Below are 19,331 nucleotides of genomic sequence, written 5' to 3' on the forward strand. Positions count from 1 at the left end.
TCTCCCAAGAGAGAGCTGCGATGACTCTGGAACGATGGGTTCAGGTTCGGCCTCAGACCGGGGGGGACAACTGGCGGGACAGTGCGTCAGACTTGGTATTCTTGGACCCGGGTCTGTAAGTGATTGAAAAGTTAAATCGACTAAAGAATACTGCCCACCGGGCTTGGCAGGAGTTCAATCTTTTGGCCAATTTAATATAAGCCAAATTCTTGTGATTAGTCCATACCACAAATGGCTGCTCAGCCCCTTCCAGCCAGTGTCTCCATTCCTCCAGTGTGAGCGTTACAGCCAACAGGTCCTGAATGCCGACATCAGAATTCTGCTCCGCTGGGGAAAGGCATCAAGAGAAAAATGCACACGGGTGCAAACGGTTATCTGGCTCGGCGTACTGGGAAGGTACAGCCCCTACCCCTGTGTCAGACGCATCCATCTCCACTATGAATGGCTTAGCAGGCTTAGGTTGAACCAGAATGGGGATGTAAACAGCCCCTTGAGTTTCTTAAAGGCCCTGTCAGCCTCCATTGACCAGCTAAACTTCACTTTGGAAGAAGTCAGCTTCGTCAAAGCGACGGCTATTTTACTATAGTCCCGGACAAACCTGTGATAGAAGTTAGTGAATTTGAGAAAATGCTGAAGCTCCTTTTGGATCTACGGGACCGGCCAACCGAATTTGATATATTGTTCCATCACCTCCCGCTCTGGGCGTGACAGGCTATAGAGCCGGCTGGTGGGCAGGGGGGGCACACCCGGGAGGAGGTCGATGGAGCAGTCGTAGGGACGATGAGGAGGAAGTGATAGTGCACGCTCCTTGCTGAATGCTTCCTGGAGGTCATGGTAGTTGGCAGGAATGGAGGAAAGATCCCTGGGGATCTGGAGGAGAGGCTGCGCAGGACTCTACCTGCAGAAGGGAGGGCTGAACAAATGACACTGGGAACTCCACCCTGAAATTTTCCCCTGAGCCCAATCGATCTGTGGGTTGCAGAGCCGTAACCATGGATGTGCTAGGACCAAGGAGGCATGTGGAGATTGAATGAGGAAGAAGGAAATTTCCTCCTGGTGATTGCCCAATATGATCATCTTGACAGGGGTTACCTCCACCATAAGCTCCTCCACTTGACAGCCAGCCCCGAAAGTAAATAGTACTTTCGCTTGATTGGAACTAAATGACCATGGTCGCTGGCGAAAAACCATATTACATTGCAACAAAAACCCCCGACACCTACTGTGAGTTCTGTCGAATGGTTCGGGAGTAGAAATCTGCGCTTCCACAGAAGGAGGTTTGGGGGGGACGGCATGGGGAGCTATCTGCTGCTTGATCAAACTAGTGAGCTGGGCCATGTGGCATAAGAGCTCAGCCACCCGAGACGCCATATGCTGATTGGAATCATAGAGCGCCTGGAATAATTGCTTGTGCTGGCCGAGTAACATGCCCTGGATCGTGACTTCTTTCTTCACTGGGTCTGCTGGGTCCATACTGGCCAGATTGTTCTGTTATGGTTTTCACCAAATGTTTTTGCTTGGACCCAAAGATGCAGACCAGAGAGAAGGTATAAAACAAACACAATTTATTAAAAATAAATAATGTTGAAAAAAAGGCGCACTCAAAAGGAGTGGAGAATTAACTAAGAACAAAAAGTGCATGTTGCGATGGGTCTGAGGCAAGGCACATGCTGACGTGGCAGGCAGGCAGCTGAAACGGAAAAACACACCTGAGTGGTAGTTCATAAGAGAACATTAGCACACTCATGAGCAGAGGAGAAAGAGAGTTTGTTACTCAAACTAATGAAACACACGATCACGCCAGGAGTCAGAACTCAGGAGGAACGAGTCAGGAGAAGTCGGGAAGAAGGAGTCTGGAACAATCCCGCAACAGGTAGGAGAGAGCTCTCCCCCTTTAACCTGTACCTAATTAGTGTCATGTACATCAGGTGCGGCCTTGGGAAAGGCGGAGCTGGCCAGGTGTAGAGACATACCCAGGTAGACAGACGGGAAACAAACAGACAAAATCTACACTGGGGAAATGGCAAGAGGAAACACAAGGACAAGTCTGCAGGATCCTAACACCTAAAGCGCTAAACTCATAATTTGTATGGTATCAGTGTTTTTCTAGCTTGTAAAATGACTAAACTATAATCTTAACACTCATGATATTTTTTTTTTTTATCCGATTTCTACCATGGAACCATATTGCCATTTAGAGACTAGAAGCGGTTAGGTTTCAGATAGTGACATGAGACAGTTATAATTGTTGATGCTTAATTCACCAAATATAATCTGCCTTTCCTTGTTTCTTTGTTCTATTAGTTACTTATGGTATTAATTATCAGATGTGTTATTATGAGTATGAATGTAGTCATTATTCATCAAAAGGTGTCTGACGCATGTTTGAATGATGTTGACATGTCATTGAAAAATTGATCATTTAAAATATATGTGACTGACCATGGTGAGAAGCACATGAGTCCATCGTACACAATCATTAGTTAATGTTGTCTCACTATAAGATGAAATCACATTGTTCACCTGTAAATTATTCTACATACACGCAGGTCTGTTTGTCATGCCATCGAAGACACATCCTGCAACGTGCATCAAGTGCTCACTTCTTCTTTGTCATTCTTCTACGCACTTCTTCCATTCACTTTCTTCTTTGTTACACATCTTCTTGGACATCTTCTTCTCTTCGTTGTCTCACTTCTTTGTTCGAGACCTGTCTTTACTTGTTCTTTACTCACCCCTTTTTTGGCATTTTAATCTTTCTTTAGTTTTTGTAACTTAAATTTTTGCTTGTTGGTTGTCTTTTTCCCGCCTACTGGCGAGATATTTTAATCTTTTGTCTTATTAAAGCCAAACTTTTCTTTTCTTTAAGCATTAAAGCTGAATCATGTAAGAAGATTTTTGTAGAGACTTTTGACAGGCCATCGAAAGTGTTCTCAACTTCATTATTAGCCGAGACGTTTTTGCCATACGACTGTCAGCCTCTTTGGACCGAAGTCCTGCAGCCAGCCTCAACCCGTCTGTCTGGGTCAAACAGCCGCCAAAAGAGCGGCTTCTCATCTGTTGCCAACACCGGAGGCCTTCCAGCTCCTGAAACATCCCTGTCCCATATCAGCTCTCAACCGCAGGCACGCACGACAGCCTGATTCAGTTCAGGACCGACAACCATTGGAGCACTGCTGGCACAGAAGTAGGCATTTTCCATGCAGCTTTGAAAAAAGAGTTGGTGTCGTAGACTATAATAATCTCAATTTTCATTAGACTTGCTTAGTAATTCCATCCATCCATCCATTATCTATACCGCCTATCCCTTTCGGGGTTGCGGGGGGCTGGAGCCTATCCCAGCTACAATGGGCGAGAGGCGGGGTACACCCTGAACTGGTCGCCAGCCGATTGCAGGGCCATTTAAGTTGTTTTCAGACAGTGTCCTTTTGACCTGGGAATAGAAGATTCCCCTATCTCCATCCAGCTTAAACACCCGTCAGTTGCACTGAATATTTAAAATACACTTTTGGACACTCCACAAGCTTTCCCTTAGCACTAACAATGAGTGAAAAGGTCAAAGTACACAAGATAAAGAAAATAGACTTCAGAGATTAGGAAATTTGCTGTGGATGTTGGCAGTCCCCTGAGGATAAATCCCTCTTATTGTAATGACACCACAACATTTATGAGAAATTTACTAAACAGTTTGATGGTATCAGAGGAAAAACTTTGAATTTGTTAAGCCATGACCTGTTCTACACTGCCATTCTGAGGTCAAAGTTCTGGCATCAGGGCAGTTTTTCAGAATACAGAATAAAAAACCCTTCAATTCAATTAACGTTACTATCGATAATTAAGCCACTGAAATAGATCTTTTCTCCAGTTCTAAATCACACTAAATGAAGCTGAGTGTCCTCACCTTGTCCGTCCCTCCTTGACGTTGAACCAGGAAAAGATATAGATTATGCCCACCACCATGTCAAACACAATCTCCTCCCACTTGCTGATGCAGAAGTCTGTCTCACAATGGACAATCCAGAAGGTCATGATGCACCAGTGCAGGACAATGAAGATGCCAAAGTAGAGTTGAAACACTGAGGCAAACAAGGCAAAGGTGATGACCCTCGCAGCAATAGTGAAGAAGTGCCAGCAGAACTGGATGATGACAGCAAGGTAGCTGATGGGCTTCTTGTCATCGCGAGACTCTCGAAGGGCCTTCTGGTACGAGGCCAGGGCCCAGGCCAGAGAAACAAGGGATGCTGCTGCTGTCATACCTGTAACAAACGGGCACACAGTAACACAGCAGGTTTGATTTCAGTACCATATTTACGTATAATATTTTTGCGGTCTACACAGCAATCTGTAACTTGTCAATAAAGAAGAAAAAGAAAAGAAGACATCCTATATTAGTCACAAACAACACAACATGCAGAGTTGGGGGGGCAAACTGCACACGCCATGCTTATGTGAAATTCTTCTCCGCTTTTGACCCGTCCTTGGTCAGTCCTTCCTCCGTGGCAGACCAGGAGTGATGGGCTGCCAGCCGACCAGCGCCCAGGGACCAGTTCCTTCGTCACCATTGGTCAGGTGGTGGTCTTCTTGCATGTTTTTAGTGGGTGTTTTTTATGGAGGATACCCCAGGTGAACATGGGGAGAACATGCAAACTCCACACAGAAAGGCCCTTTCTTGAGCAGCAGGCACCGAAGGCTTGGTGGAAGACATGCCCCCAGTGACCCAGGTGGGAATCGAACCCGGGACCTTCTAGCTGCGAGGCGACAGTGTTACCCCTGTGCCATGTTCATAAATTTCATTTTGGTTTCATTTTATTTCCTCTGTATTTGCCTCTGTTTTGTTACCATGTTTAGGATCTTTATTTTTCCTTTACAATGAAGTGATATGTAAAGTCTGTTGTGGTATGAGCACTATAAAGAAATCATTATCCTTCTAATGTTTGATAATAATGATTGCAGTATCATCATCGGTGAGGTATGTGTTTGCATAGGGTCCAACATACTTATTAGGTAGCCAGCAGGCCCTTTTCACACCAGACAGTTGCCCTAGACTTTTTGTATGACAGTTACTATATATGTTAAAAAAAAAAAGAAAGAAAAGACAAATCAGCATATAAGGAATTGGAACAAGCAACGTATAGACTACACAAGTTTTTTTTTTCAAGAAAAAAAGAAAAACTTCGTCAGAAAAAAGCTATAATCAGAAACAATTCCTATACACAGGGTCATGTCCAAACTATTCCACAAAGGGCCGAGTGGCTGAAGGTTTTCTTTCCAACCAAGCAGCAGCACACCAGACTTGACTCATTTCATCAGCTGATCTCAGTCTTCACACAGCTGATTGGTCAGACTGCAGCCTCTTGATTGGTTGGAGGAAAAACCTGCAGCCACACGGCCCTTTGTGGAATAGTTTGGACATGCCTGATCAAATGAATCTTCTGGCATGGGGTAGAAAAACGATTGAAAAGCTTTTATGTTTTACTGGCTTAAATTAGAATGACTGAGACTAAGTTACAAATATCTATTATCACACAGTGTTTCTGTGTGTGTGTATGTGGACTTAATACAACAGTAGACTATAAGAAGCATCTTGAATTCAGTAATTCTGTCTCATTCAGGAACACTTTTTTTAAAAGAAACATGGACTAAATATGTCTACTGAGAATTAGACAAGAAGACTTAACAAAACAACTGAGACAAAACTATAAAAACACGCAGGCAGCGTGCCCACATTTATAGAACGGTAAGCTAATGTAACATTAGTGCTGTGGAATTAACATTAATGTTACCTTCAGTTGATTATCTGTAGTGCTGCAGTCTGAAAGAATGAATAAATTACAGGATTAACCATCTAAATGTTGCTGTAGATATTCTCTATTTTCTATATTCTCTAAAGAAACATCACTACATTATCAAATGATTTTGCTTTTACTCTCAAGCTTAACACAGAGACGAGTATATTTCATTGAACAATCCAGCTTTGGAATGAGTCTACAATGGAGAGCACAGCTAGCTGTGGCAATGCTAGGTGAGCAGGAACAGAGAGAAAGTTGTTCTGTCCAAACAGCTGGAGTTTGGAATTAGCAGTTGGACTTACGGAGGAGAGTCAGTCTGTTGTAAAGGGAAGAGCGGAGAGCAGAGTGACATGAGCACTGTGTTTTAACAAGTGTCTTTTCCACCAACCGTGTGCAAGAGGAGATCCACACCTGTAGTAGTAACAACATAGTAACTACATAACAACAATGGCAGCCATAGTTGACATAAAAATGTTAAATTATTATTATAGTTATTGATTAAAACTAGACTACTTGTCTTACATTTTGGTTGACAACAAAAAATAAATGACTAAAATTTCACTAAAACTACATTTTTGTGCAAACACTAAGACTAAAACTAAAGTCAGGTGCCATGAGCCTCAGTCTGGAGAGAGTTCCGACCCTTTGGAAAACTTCCTGTGTGGTTCCAGTCCCATCCCACGGAGCCCAAACACCTCCCACCTGATGAGGACCTTGGAGAGGATTATACTGAACCACCACCTCTGTCACCTGGCGGGCAGCCAGCTGGACCCCCTACAGTTTGCATATCATCTAAGCATCGGTGTGGAGGACACAGTCATCCACTTGCTCTATCAATCTCTTTCCCGTCTGGAGCATACTGGTTCTTCGACTTCTCCAGAGCTTTCAACATGATCCAACCATCACTAGTTGGAAGATGGAAGGAGCCAGCAATTCTTTGGCATTTACTATGTTTTTTATAATCTGTACAAATGTACATATACATAGTAGTTTTTTTCTGTTCTGTATCTTGTGTACTTTATACTTAATTTATATACGCATCTGATAAAGGATTTGTCTCTGTACTAGTCTTACTGGATCTTAGTGCTGCATTTGACACCATTGACCATGGCATCCTATTGCAGACACTGGAACATTTCATTGGCATTAAGGGAACTGCGCTAAGATGGTTTAAATCCTACTTGTCAGATCGCTCTCAGTTTGTACGCGTTAATGACGACTCCTCTGCGCTCACTAAAGTCAGCTATGGAGTTCCGCAGGGTTCTGTGCTTGGACCAATTCTATTCACCTTATATATGCTTCCTTTAGGTAAGATTATCAGGAAGCACTAAATAAATTTTCATTGCTATGCAGATGATACCCAGCTATATTTATCAACGAAACCGGAAGAAACCAGTCAGTTAACTAGACTACAAGCATGTCTTCATGACATAAAGACCTGGATGACCTGCAATTTTCTGATGCTAAACTCAGACAAAACTGAAGTTATAGTAGTAGGCCCTAAACATCTTAGAAAGTCACTTTCTGATGACATAGCAGTTATGGATGGCATTGCGCTGGCCTCCAGCACCACTGTAAAGAATCTGGGAGTTATCTTTGACCAAGACATGTCCTTTCACTCCCATGTAAAACAAATTTCAAGGACTGCCTTTTTTCACCTACGTAATATCGCAAAAATCAGGCATATTTTGTCTCAAAATGATGCAGAAAAACTAGTCCATGCATTCGTAACTTCCAGGCTGGATTATTGCAATTCTTTACTATCAGGCTGCCCAAATTCGTTGCTGAATATTCTCCAGTTGCTCCAGAACGCTGCAGCACGTGTTCTGACAAAAACCAGGAAGCGAGATCATATTTCTCCAATACTCGCCACTTTGCACTGGCTCCCTGTAAAGTTTAGAATAGAGTTTAAAATTCTCCTCCTTACTTACAAAGCCATAAAAGGCCAGGCACCTTCTTATCTTAAAGAGCTCATAGTACCTTATTGCCCTACTCGAACACTGCGTTCCCAGAATGCAGGTCTACTTATGGTTCCTAAAGTCTCAAAAAGCAGAACAGGAGTCAGAGCATTTAGCTATCAAGCTCCTCTCCTGTGGAACAATCTTCCAGTCTTTGTCCGGGAGGCAGACACTGTCTCTACATTTAAGAGTAGGCTTAAAACTTTCCTTTTTGATAAAGCTTATAGTTAGGGCTGGCTCAGGCCAAGAGGTTTCTGCCTGTTAAAAGGAAGTTTTTCCTCGCCACTGTCGCCAAGTGCTTGCTCATGGGGGAATTGTTGGTTTCTTTGTAGATAAAAGAGCTTGGTCTGTACCAGCTCTATATGGAAAGTGTCCTGAGACAACTTCTGTTGTGATTTGGCGCTATACAAATAAAATTGAATTGAATTGAATTTAATTGAATATACTTTATGCCACTGTGCTTGCTTTTTGTAACTTGCTGGCTGTAACGACTTAATTTCCCCAGTGTGGGATCAATAAAGTCCTATTTTATCTTATCTTAAATAAATACTGTTTGTGAGAACCAGTTTCTCTTTTAAGCCAGGGCTAGCACTTAGCTGCCTTAAGTCAATGCATTCCAAGTATAGAAAGACAAACAAATGTCTGTGTGTGTGTGTGTGTGTGTGTGTGTGTGTGTGTGTGTGTGTGTGTGTGTGTGTGTTTGACAGAGAGAGAGAGGGTGTACCTTGGACAGCCTGGAGCTTGTGTGTCTGTATGATGATGCACAACTGCAGCACCAGCTGAGGAGCACTCTCAAGAAAGGTGGCCAGCAGATGCAACATGCTCACATCTGCAAACTCATAGACCATCCTCCAGTAGTAACGCCAGCGCTCGGTCTCAGCACTCTGACGACTCCGAATGCCCAGGTAGATGGTATGGAAATACCTGAAAGGAATGGAGAAAAAAATATCATTTCTCAATATCAACTAGATAGGACAAAACATAACATGTAACGTTAACAATACTATAGAAAAAAGCAATGGTAACATCCAATAACATCTGAGAGTCAGATTGCACTGATTATACAATTTAAGAAAAAAGGGGTTCTGATCATCACATTTTACCAAATCTGATAGATAGAGATACACCTGGAGTTGTAAGCAAATGTTATCCAAATAGTAGTCAGGCTGTACAAGTAAGATTTATTGTTATTGATTCATTGTAATGTGTCTATATGCCCATTCAGGAACACTGCCCAATTTGAAGGTGAAGTTCTTCAATTTGGTCATAGGGTTCAATTGCACCCAAAATTCCTCCGAGCAACCACTGGAACAATTTCATGCAAGATCAGGGGGTGAACTGCACCAGTGTGCCTTTAGTCCAAAACAAAATCATTTTCTATTCTATATATTGTGATGTTCACAGTCTGCTAATAGGGGAGATTATATCTGTGTCTTTTTCCTGAAGCTCGGGTCCTGGGAGTTTGAGGGTTCTGCACAGTATCTTAGCTGTTCCTAGGACTGCACTCTTCTGGGCAGACAACCTCAGATGATGTTTCTGGAATCTGATGCCACTCTCCCAGTTTGTAGGTCACTGCCCCCAATGCTCCAATTACCACTACTACCACTGTTGCCTTAACTCCCCACACTTGCTCCTCTTTCAGCCCTTGGTATTTTTCGAGCTTCTTCTGTTCCTTCTTCTTGATGTTGCTGTCACTTGGGATCACTACGCCAATCACTTATGCCTTCTTCTGTTTGTCTATCAGCCTGATGTTTGGTTGGTTAGCCACCACCATCTTGTCAGTCTGGATCTGGAGGTCCCACAGGATGTTGGCTTGGTTCCATGTTCGCTTTTCCTTCAAGCATCTTACATCCTGCTACTATGTGCTGAACTTTCTCAGGAACACCTCTGCACAGCCTGCACCTGGGGTCTGGTCTGTTGTGGTAGACCCTTACCTCTATTGATCTTGTACTGAGGGCCTGTTCTTGTGCAGCCATGATTAGTGCTTCTGTGCTGTTTTTCAGTCCAGCCCTTTCTGGCCACTAGTAGGATCTCTTGGTATCAGCCACTTCTTCTGTCTGGTGTTGGTGGATCCCGTGAGGGGCTATTCTCTCCATGATTGTCGGTCCTCTTCTGCATTATCAGGATTCTGTTTCCTGAGGTATTCATTTAGCAGCTGATGTTTGGGGGCTATCTTGATGTCTTCCTGAATCTTAGTTGTTTCATCCTGGACAGTGGCTCTAAAACTCACCAGTCCTTGGCCTCCCTTGGTCCGCTTAGCATACAGTCTCAGGGTGCTGGACTTGAAAAATGATGAAACCCTTGATGCATAGTGAGGTGCTTCCTTGTCTTGATATCAGTGGCTTCTATCTCATCTGGCAAGCTGATCATACCAGCGGGGTATCAGAGGCAATTTCGTGTACTGATGTTTGGCATTCCTGATACCACAGGAGAGGTTGGTGTTCTGGGCCTTCAGCTTGTGGACCTCACTTGTCAGTCATGGCTTCTGGTTAGCTTGGGTGGTGATGGTTTTAGTTTGTGTCACATCATCATCAGTGTGTAAGTGTAAGCGGCTGCCTGCTTCAACATGTCCCAGTCTGGGGTGTCCAAAGGCCCCCTCCACACACACGTACCTGAAACGGTTTAGTGACTTTTACCTGGGGTGAAAAGGATGCTCTTTTTAGCATAAAAGTGATACGGTCAGAGAGACTGAGGTGGGAGAGGAGTGATGCCTTGTATGCTCCCTTGTCTCACAGTATATTGAGTCTCTTACCTACTGCCCGCCAGGAGAAAACCAGCAACAAGTCGGCCTGGCACAAGTTGTGTAAACAAAGAAAAATCGATTTTTCCATGCCACTCCATGTTTCAAATCACAGTATCAGGGGCCTTAAAACCGTAAACTTTGTATTTGAATTTGGGTTGTTTTAGCGGAAATTTTCGGTCCTAGTTGGGAGTGTGGCAATTCAACAGAAATTAGCATACTGGCTTTCTTTGGCTATTCACGTGCTTCTGTTCTTTTTTTGGCCAATCAGCTGCACGTGATGAGAAAAAAGAACTATGAACTGAACTGAATTGGAACGGTGAACTTAGTTCAAAATTTTGAATCATGAACTATGAACTGAACTATGATCAGTGAATGTCCTCTCAAGGTTAGAAATAAAAGTATGTATGAGTATGTTACTGGTGCTGGTCTTTGTAAGTCTAGAAGTCAGACTTATTAACCTACCACTCAGGCTTCCCACTGAAACTGAAGGTGGCCCTCAGTTGTCACATCTACCGAAAAGAAAGTTTGTCCATTTCCAAAAAAGTTGGGACACTGTAAAGTGTATGTAAAAACAGAATGTGACGATTTACGAAACACTAAAATGCCATATTTAATTGGAAATAGTACAACATATCAAACATTGACACAGAAATTTTCCTTGTTTTTTGACTGGAAAATTTGTGAAATGCTGAAAGAGAACACCTGGTGCAACATGTCACGGTTTAAGGTTAACTGGCAACAGGTTAGTTACATGATTGGGTAAAACAGAGCATCCCACAGAGGCTGAGTCTTTCTAAAGTAACACTGTGGAGAGGTTCACCACTCTGTGACAGACTATTCTGGCACATTAAGTTTTATAGCTAAGTTCAGGACCACGCCCCAAACACATCCCATACAGAGTATTTAAGCTCATCTGATTCGTTCCTCTCCCCTTTGATTCTGTCTTCGCTCGACATGTAACAAACAAGCATTACAGCAAATCGCTCATGTTACACCACGGACTAGGAGCTCATTTTCAACCCTTCACACAGCAATCTGTTCCAGGTTGTGCCAGATCGGGGTGAAAAGTGAAGGTGTCAGAGTGGAGTTAGTAATGTTGTAGAATTTCCAGCAGGCTGTCAGGGCCGATGATATTGTGGGGTTTTGGAAACAGGGGTGTGGGGAGTGACTAAGGAATGGTAAATCTGAAATATGGATGTCTTTGCTAACTGTTTATTCTATGTCTAACCAAGTGTTATCTGACTGAGTGGGGTGGGTCCATTTGTAGATGTATTGAAGTTGATTTGCTAGTGAATAATAATGAAAATTTGGAGCACTGAGTCCGCCTAATCTTTTTGATTTTTGAAGAGTGGCCAGTTTGATTCGTGGGGGTTTATTTTTCCAGTAAAATTTATTGATGGATGAATCGAGGGAATGAAACCAGGTGAGAGGTGGATGAGTGGGGATCATTGAGAATAGATAATTGATTTTGGGGAGCATTGTCATTTTAACTGTTGCTATTTTGCCTAGAGTGGATAGTGGGAAGTTCATTTATCGTTGGATATCGTCATGAATTGTTTTTTGTAGTGGAGTAAAATTCAGGTTGATCAACTCTGACAGCCTGGGGGAAATGTGGATGCCTAAATAAGTGATGTGACTTGTGCAGAAGGCGATGGATGTTGTAAGGGCTGCCACATCTAGACTGTTGGTGTTTAATGGGAGTCTGGAGGATTTGTTCCAGTTTATTGAGTAGTCTGATCTCTGATTACTTCTTGTAGTGATGATTGTGGATTCTCAATAAAAAGTAATATATCATCTGCATAGAGGCTGATTTTATGGTGCATGTTGGGGGTTTGGATTCCTGTAATGAGGGGGTTCTGACGGATGGCTGCTGCTAGGGGTTCAATGAAAATGGTGAACAGAGAGGGAGAGAGTGGGCAACCTTGCCTGGCCCCACTGTGAAGAGTGAGGTTGGTCCGTTAGTAATAACTGTGGCTGTAGGTGAGGTGTAAAGTGTTCTAATCCAGTTAATAAATGATTCCCCGAAGCCAAAACTGTGTAGGGTGTGGATGAGGAATGACCAGTTAACTCTGTCGAAGGCTTTTTCTGCATCTAAGGTGGCTATGATTGAATTATGGTTATGTGTGGCTGAGTGGTGTATTATATTGAATAGTCTGTATGTGTTATTGGATGAGTTTCTTCCTTTGATAAATCCTGTTTGGTCCGGATGATTAACAGATGGAATTATTTTTTCTAATCTGTGGGAGAGTGCTTTGGCAATAATTTTAATGTTGACGTTGAGGAGTGAAATGGGATGGTAACTTGAAGGCAGGGTGGGGCCTTTGTTTGGTTTGAGAAGGAGTGAGATGGATGCTGTAGTCATGCTGGGTGGAAGTCTGGAGTTTTGTTGTATTTCGGTTAACATTCTGTGGAAAAGTGGAGCTGAAATGGACCAGAAGTGTTTGTAGAACTCAGGGAAGCCATCAGGACCAGGTGCTTTATTGTTAGGCATTCTATTGAGGGCAGATTGGATTCCTTCAGTTGATAGGGGTGTGTCTAATGTGTTTTTTTGTTCGGGGGGAGTTGGGGTAAATTGAGGCTGGTGAGGAATGGTTTGATGTCTTCTTCCTTAGGGTTTTTATCTGAGAAGTAATATTTGATTTATTTCGTCGGGTAAGTTTGTTGACTTCCTTGCTGAGTTCATGATGGTGGAGATTGTGGATTTTTCCTTATTTCTTTTGATTTGGTTTGCGAGATATTTAATGGATTTGTTATTGTGATGGAAGTTTTCCTGTTGGAGTCTGCTGATCATGAAGTTAGTTTTCTAACATTTTCATTTATTTCTAGTTTATTTTTAGCTTAATTTCTTCTTGTTTTCTTCTGTTGGGTTAGTTGCATTGACAGTTTCTAGCTGTTTGATTTCTTCCTGTAATTCAGATTCTTTGTGTGGTTTGTGTGGTCTTGGTGGGTTCCATTTGAATGATACTGGGGCATGGTCACTGATGATGATGTGGTGGATTTGGTGATCAAAGATATCTGAGATGAGTGAATTACTGGTAAGAAAGAAATCGATGCATGAATATGAATGATGAACTGATGAAAAAAATGAGAATTCTCTTACAGTTGGGTGTTGTAGGCGCCAACTGTCGCCAAGACCAAAATCACTCATGAACTGGATTATTGTTTGTGTGGAATACATCAGTGTTTGGGCCAGATAGATTACCAATTGTCAGTGGGCTATTGTTGATTAATATGTTAATTATGATAAAACGTCCTTCTGGGTCTGCGATGGTGGTCTTATGGATAAATGATATTGATTTACTGATTAAAATACAAACTGAATGAATATGAGTGAGTAAACTGAGATGATTGTAATTTGATGTTGTCTGATTCTGAGAGATGTGTTTCCTGCAATAAACAAATATCTGCATGGAGTGAGGTGAGATGATTAAAGCCTTAACTTTTCTTAGCCTGAGTACCAATGGCACGGATATTCCAAGAAACAAATTTTATTGCTAACATGTCGGGTGACTGTTATCAAAAGGAGAGGGATTCATTATGCTGAGTGTGTGTGTGTGTGTGTGTGTGTGTGTGTGTGTGTGTGTGTGTGTGTGTGTGTGTGTGAATGAATCTAGACGTGGTTACAAAACAAAAAGGGACATATACAGTAAGGTTTACACACATAAGAACAGGAAACGAAGCACAAACACTTACCAATAAAGAACATAGAGAGCGCTGCCTATCAGAGCTCATACTGTGCGGAGCAAGACGTTGGTGCGTGACTATTTATGATTGTCCTTATGAGTTATTGCAGACAATGGCGTTTACAGGAGAGAGGGGGAGCTAGTATAACCAGTGGGTGATGTCCTTGCTGTGGTATAACTGTCCGTTTATGTAAAGTTTGTCCACTGAGATGACTGCTTTCTTTCCTTCTGAGATCACTTGTTTGTGGATGGGGAAGAGTTTTTTGCACCTGTCCATGATTTGATCATATTGATCATTTAGTCCATAGTCCGTTCCTTTAAGCTGTTTTCCTTGATGTTTGACCAATTCTTCCTGTTTACAGTGTTCGAATTTGGTGACAATCGGGCTGGGTCTGTTGTTGGTGGTGTTTTTCTGTCTGTATTTTTTTTATGTTTTATCATCTTCTACGTTTTTTCATTCCTGCTGCTATTGGTGCTGTCTGTAATGCCCTAATTTCCCCGGTATGGGGATTAATAAAGTTATATCTCATCTCATTTCATATCATACACCGCTGGAAATTTAGATTCTTGTGAATTGTTGTTGCAAGCCACTTCAATCACAACAGGAGGCGCAATAAACACCAACAGCAGAAAAAGAACTGTTTGCAATTGACGTAATATTGAGGCTACGCACCAGTTACATCTCTTACATCCACAAATGTTCAGAAAATCCACTGCAGTTAAAATAGGTGTTCCAAACAAGATGGTAATCCACAGTTTTCTCCTTTCCAATTAGTGATGTGGTCATCTTCCACTTGTCTTCCATATTTTCCCCATTAGATTGCTGAAAATCCAATAACATCCAAAGAGGCAGCTTCCTGAGCCTCAACTCCCCCAGTTCCATCTCAATTCCTCACTGGCAGCTCACACTGGTCCATCCATCCATCCATCCATCCATCTATCCATCCATCCATCCATCCACAGCCTAGATCTCTCCCCTTCATCCCTTCATCCCCTCATCCCCTCATCCCTCACCCCTTCCTCCCTCATCTCTCATTCCTCCTCCCCTTAATCCCCTCATCCCTTCAACCCTCTCCCCTCATCCCTCCTTCCCTACATCCTGCTATCCCTTAATCCCTCTGTTCCTTGTTTTGTTTTGTTCTATTTATTTGCACATAGGAGGACATATAGATATTACACACGAAGAAGTTAAAAGCTGGACAGGAGAGGAGAGAAGCGCATGAGGGCTTATACGAGTCCTCACCTTCATTTCAAAGCTGTTGAAGAGATACTAAAACGACCAGTACAACATGAACTAAAGAAAAAACAAGAAACACACATACAGAAACAAACAAACACGCAAACAACAAACAAGAACAATTAGATATCTACAGTATAACAATCGAGGAAAAAGAAAAATACCTAAAAATTCAAGATAGAAATAATCAAGAATCAAATGATATATAAAACTTTGACTATAAAACTATAATTAAAAATTCTATTATTAAATTATAATGCAGAATGTGCATGCAGTGTTTTTTTTTCCAAGTAAGCCTTTCTTCTAGGATGACTCCCCAAAATTTTGCAGATGGAACTTGAATCAATTCTGAATTATTTATCAATATTTTAGCAAAATCTTTAGAACATCTATATTTGTTGCAAAATCAGATTTTTTTGACATTGACAATGAGTCTCGTTGTAGTGTGACAAATAAGGGATGTCTTCCTTTATTTGCAAGTTGAATTAATGCTTTAAAATCATCATGAGGGTAGTATCGTCAGCAGATAAAATAGGGAAACATTTTTTGGAAATCATAGGCAAATCATTAATGAAAATGTGGTAATCCACAAGGTAATTTCAATCGATTTTATCCACGCTTTTCTCCTTATTGGCATTTAAGTCACCCAAGTCAGCTTGGGAATAGTGCAAACTGGCTTTTAGCTCCTGAATATCCTTAGACATGCTTGTGATTATCTTAACCCTATAATGCCAAATGCATCAAATTTGATACAAGCATTTCTGAGACCTATTGCATCATCTTATGATAAAAACTTCACTCAAAACCCTCTTGTATCCAATCTGACACTTGTCTTCCATCCCCTGGTGGATACCTTTATCACTACAATTCAGACACAGTACATGGGACAATCCAAGATGGCTGCCTTTAGATAGTTCCCAACTCACTGGATCAAGGTAAAGAAAATTGTGATTTTCAGGATTTTCCACTAATATTTTCTATGAAATTTTTAGTAATATTCTAACATGAACACTTAATCTGTTGAAGCAAGTTATAATTACTGATTTTTTTTTTTTTTTATTTTTTTTTTGCATTTTAGTATATAGTAAAATCGTGCATAAAATTTGTGTTCAAATTTGATACTACAGGTAAAAAGTGGAATTTTGTAGTAAATCCCTCAATTGTCATTATCTTTTTTTTCTTGGTGCAATATGCATTATATTGATCATTGTGTATCATAAAAATGTTTTGATCAATCAATTACACAAATTACAGATTGAAATGTGATATTTACAACAAATAATTGCACTCGAAAATTGATAAACCTATATTTCTGTACTTTAGATGGCTAAATGGTACAGTGTTGATGTCCTACGCTTTCTTGGTGGCAGTTCAAGTGACATAGAGGAGTTGATGTCTGCAGATGATGAAGTGTTGGATAAAGATTGGACTTATAATGCAGACGATGATGAAGAGAACTTTTGTACTGGTAGTAGCAATGAGGAAGATAAAACTCTTGATGATAGGCTTGAAGAGGAAGAGGAGCATCTAACAATGTCACAGGCAACAAGACAGTGTGGTAGAAGCAAAGTGAAAAAAAGAGAGAAGAATAGAAAGGCACATATAGCTGCTGACTTTGATAAAAGTGATGACCAGATTAGCACAGAAGAAGGAGGTCCAACAGTAACACAGGCCAAAAGAACAAATAAGTCTGCAAAGAAAAAAGTGAAAACGAAGGAGTACAGGTGGAGAAAGGCAGAATTTGACCCTCCAAATGTTCCATTTATTGAGAGTGCTGATGAAGGGATTGAAGAAAGGGGAAAAAAAGGAAGGAAAAAAATCGCCTGAACTGCTGTTTTCATGTTTACTACTGTTCATAATACAAGAAAAAGTTACTGGAAAAGGTGGCAGTTTGAAAAAATAAGAGGCCAATGTTCTTGTTGAATAGCCTTAACTGCTGTTTTCATGCTTACCACTGTTCATAATAATAGAAAAAAGAAGAGGCCTAAAGAGGCTGATGTTCTTGCTGTATCGCCAGAATTGCATGTAATGCCCAATGTATCATTTATGATACAAATGAAAAAACCTATATGCAAATAATTTTTTTTCAAATTCTGTGAAAAGGCCAAATAAAGGCTCCAGATTCAAGAAATCAGAATTTTCTGTCCATTATTTCTGGGGTCAGGCATTATAGGGTTTTAACAAGACCATCAACACGGGAGATAGTAGAGTCAACCAAAATTTGCATACATTTGAAAGCTTCATCTCTCGACCTTCATGCTAATGTATTCTCATTCATCATCCATGCTCTCCTCCATCCATAATATGCATTAAATCTGCATCTTATCGGTGTGGTCTTTGTTTGTGAAATTCAATTTTAGTTGTTTCAGGAACAAAGATCATGCCCTGAACACATCCCACTTCTGGACAGATAATTTAAGATCACCTGATTCATTGATTTCCCCTTGGACTCTGTCTTCCCACCCACTCCCCAAACTCCTTTCCTCTCTTCCTTGTGTCTCACTTCAATAGAGGACCCACTGAGGCTTTTACTGAAAATCTGAGAACACCTGAAAAGGTGGTCCCCCACCCTTAGCCTCAACTTCCCCAGTTCCATCCCGTCTCCACGCTGGCAGGTCACGCTGACCCTTTGTCACACTCCATCCATCCATCCATCCATCCATCCATCCATCCATGACGGGTGTTTGGGCTAGCGAGTCCTGTTATTCAGATAATGTGCATTTTATGAAGCAGTTGCTGTAATTCTATCCTGGATTCCAGATGGTTTCAAATCTGATTTTTGTGGGGATCTGCAGTCTCTCCCCTCTCTGTCTAGTCTGTGTCTGTGTTCCTACAGGGCGTGAATGGCACGTTGGGACTGGCCTCCTAAACTAACCTGCACGCAATCACCAATCAAGACCCACCTGCTCACTCTGTATATAAGCACCTGGATTACTACCAGCATTTGTCATATCATCTTCCTTGATGTGTGGTAACAATCTACAAGAAGTTCATGTTAAGAAGTTTAGTTGGGTAGTCAGTTTTTGCCTTGTCTACTTTCTGTATACCTAATCAGTTGCATTCCTCCTGTTGTGCTCAGGTACCTAACCCATGCCTGCTTTGCTTGTGTCCTGCCGGTCTGCTCTCAAACCTGCTCTGTCCGTGCCTTGCCAGTCTGCTCTCACTGCAGAACTTGGATCAGTCTGTTTGCTCTCACTGTGAGACAAAATGGACATATGTTGGAAGCAAATTATGCCCAGCAACAAGCCATGTGGAATCACATTAACGCACAAACAGATTTTTCTTCCATTCCAGCCCCACTGCCACCTAATCCGCAAACCCCCAGTTCAAGCAGCTGCAGCCCCTGCGCAATCTGCAGAATCCCATGCCACAGACCCAGAGCCTTTTTCCAGGGAATTAGGCATTTTAGGCAATTAGGTTTTCTCCTCCAATGAAATATGATGTTCAGTCAGAAACCACTAACCTTTCCCTCAGATGTCTCTAAAATGCATTACATGGTTGGGTTGTTAAAAGGTTCAGTGCTTGAGTTGGCATTTGAGGGCATTTGTGGAGACACGGCAATGTACAGCTGTGTATCATCAGCGTAGTTATGGAAACTGATGCCGTGTCTCCTGATGACGTCTCCAAGAGGAAGCATGTAAAGATTAAAAAGAATTGGACCTAAAATTGAGCCTTGGGGGACCCCACACTTAATTTCATGGGTTCCTGAGGAACAAGTATCCATACTTACATAAAAACATCTGTCTGTGAGATAGGATTGGAACCATTTAAAAACAGTACCAGAGAGGCCAACCAGGTGTCTGAGTCTATTTAATAAAATGTGATGGTCTACTGTATCAAAGGCGGCGCTTAGATCCAGTAGAACCAAGACTGTAAGTTTCTTGTCATCTAAGTTCCACCTGATGTCGTTTAAAATCTTTA

General features: G+C 41.7%; 1 protein-coding gene across 2 annotated transcripts in view; it reads right to left on the reverse strand.

Moving 5' to 3' along the window:
- The window catches only part of xkr4 (XK related 4), a 350,180-nt gene that overhangs the window by 280,616 nt on the left and 50,233 nt on the right, over positions 1-19,331 (reverse strand). For both annotated transcript variants that reach the window (XR_011602646.1, XM_070974627.1), the window contains exons 2-3: positions 8,472-8,671; positions 3,902-4,256 (exon numbers count right to left, since the gene is read on the reverse strand). Coding sequence is in view for 1 of the 2 variants with exons in the window: in XM_070974627.1 (XP_070830728.1) it covers positions 3,902-4,256; positions 8,472-8,671 (555 nt within the window). In the remaining variant the exon portion in view is untranslated. The remainder of the gene's footprint in view (positions 1-3,901; positions 4,257-8,471; positions 8,672-19,331) is intronic.

Source organism: Chaetodon trifascialis, chromosome 11, assembly GCF_039877785.1.
Source record: "Chaetodon trifascialis isolate fChaTrf1 chromosome 11, fChaTrf1.hap1, whole genome shotgun sequence".
NCBI classification, from domain to species: domain Eukaryota; kingdom Metazoa; phylum Chordata; class Actinopteri; order Chaetodontiformes; family Chaetodontidae; genus Chaetodon; species Chaetodon trifascialis.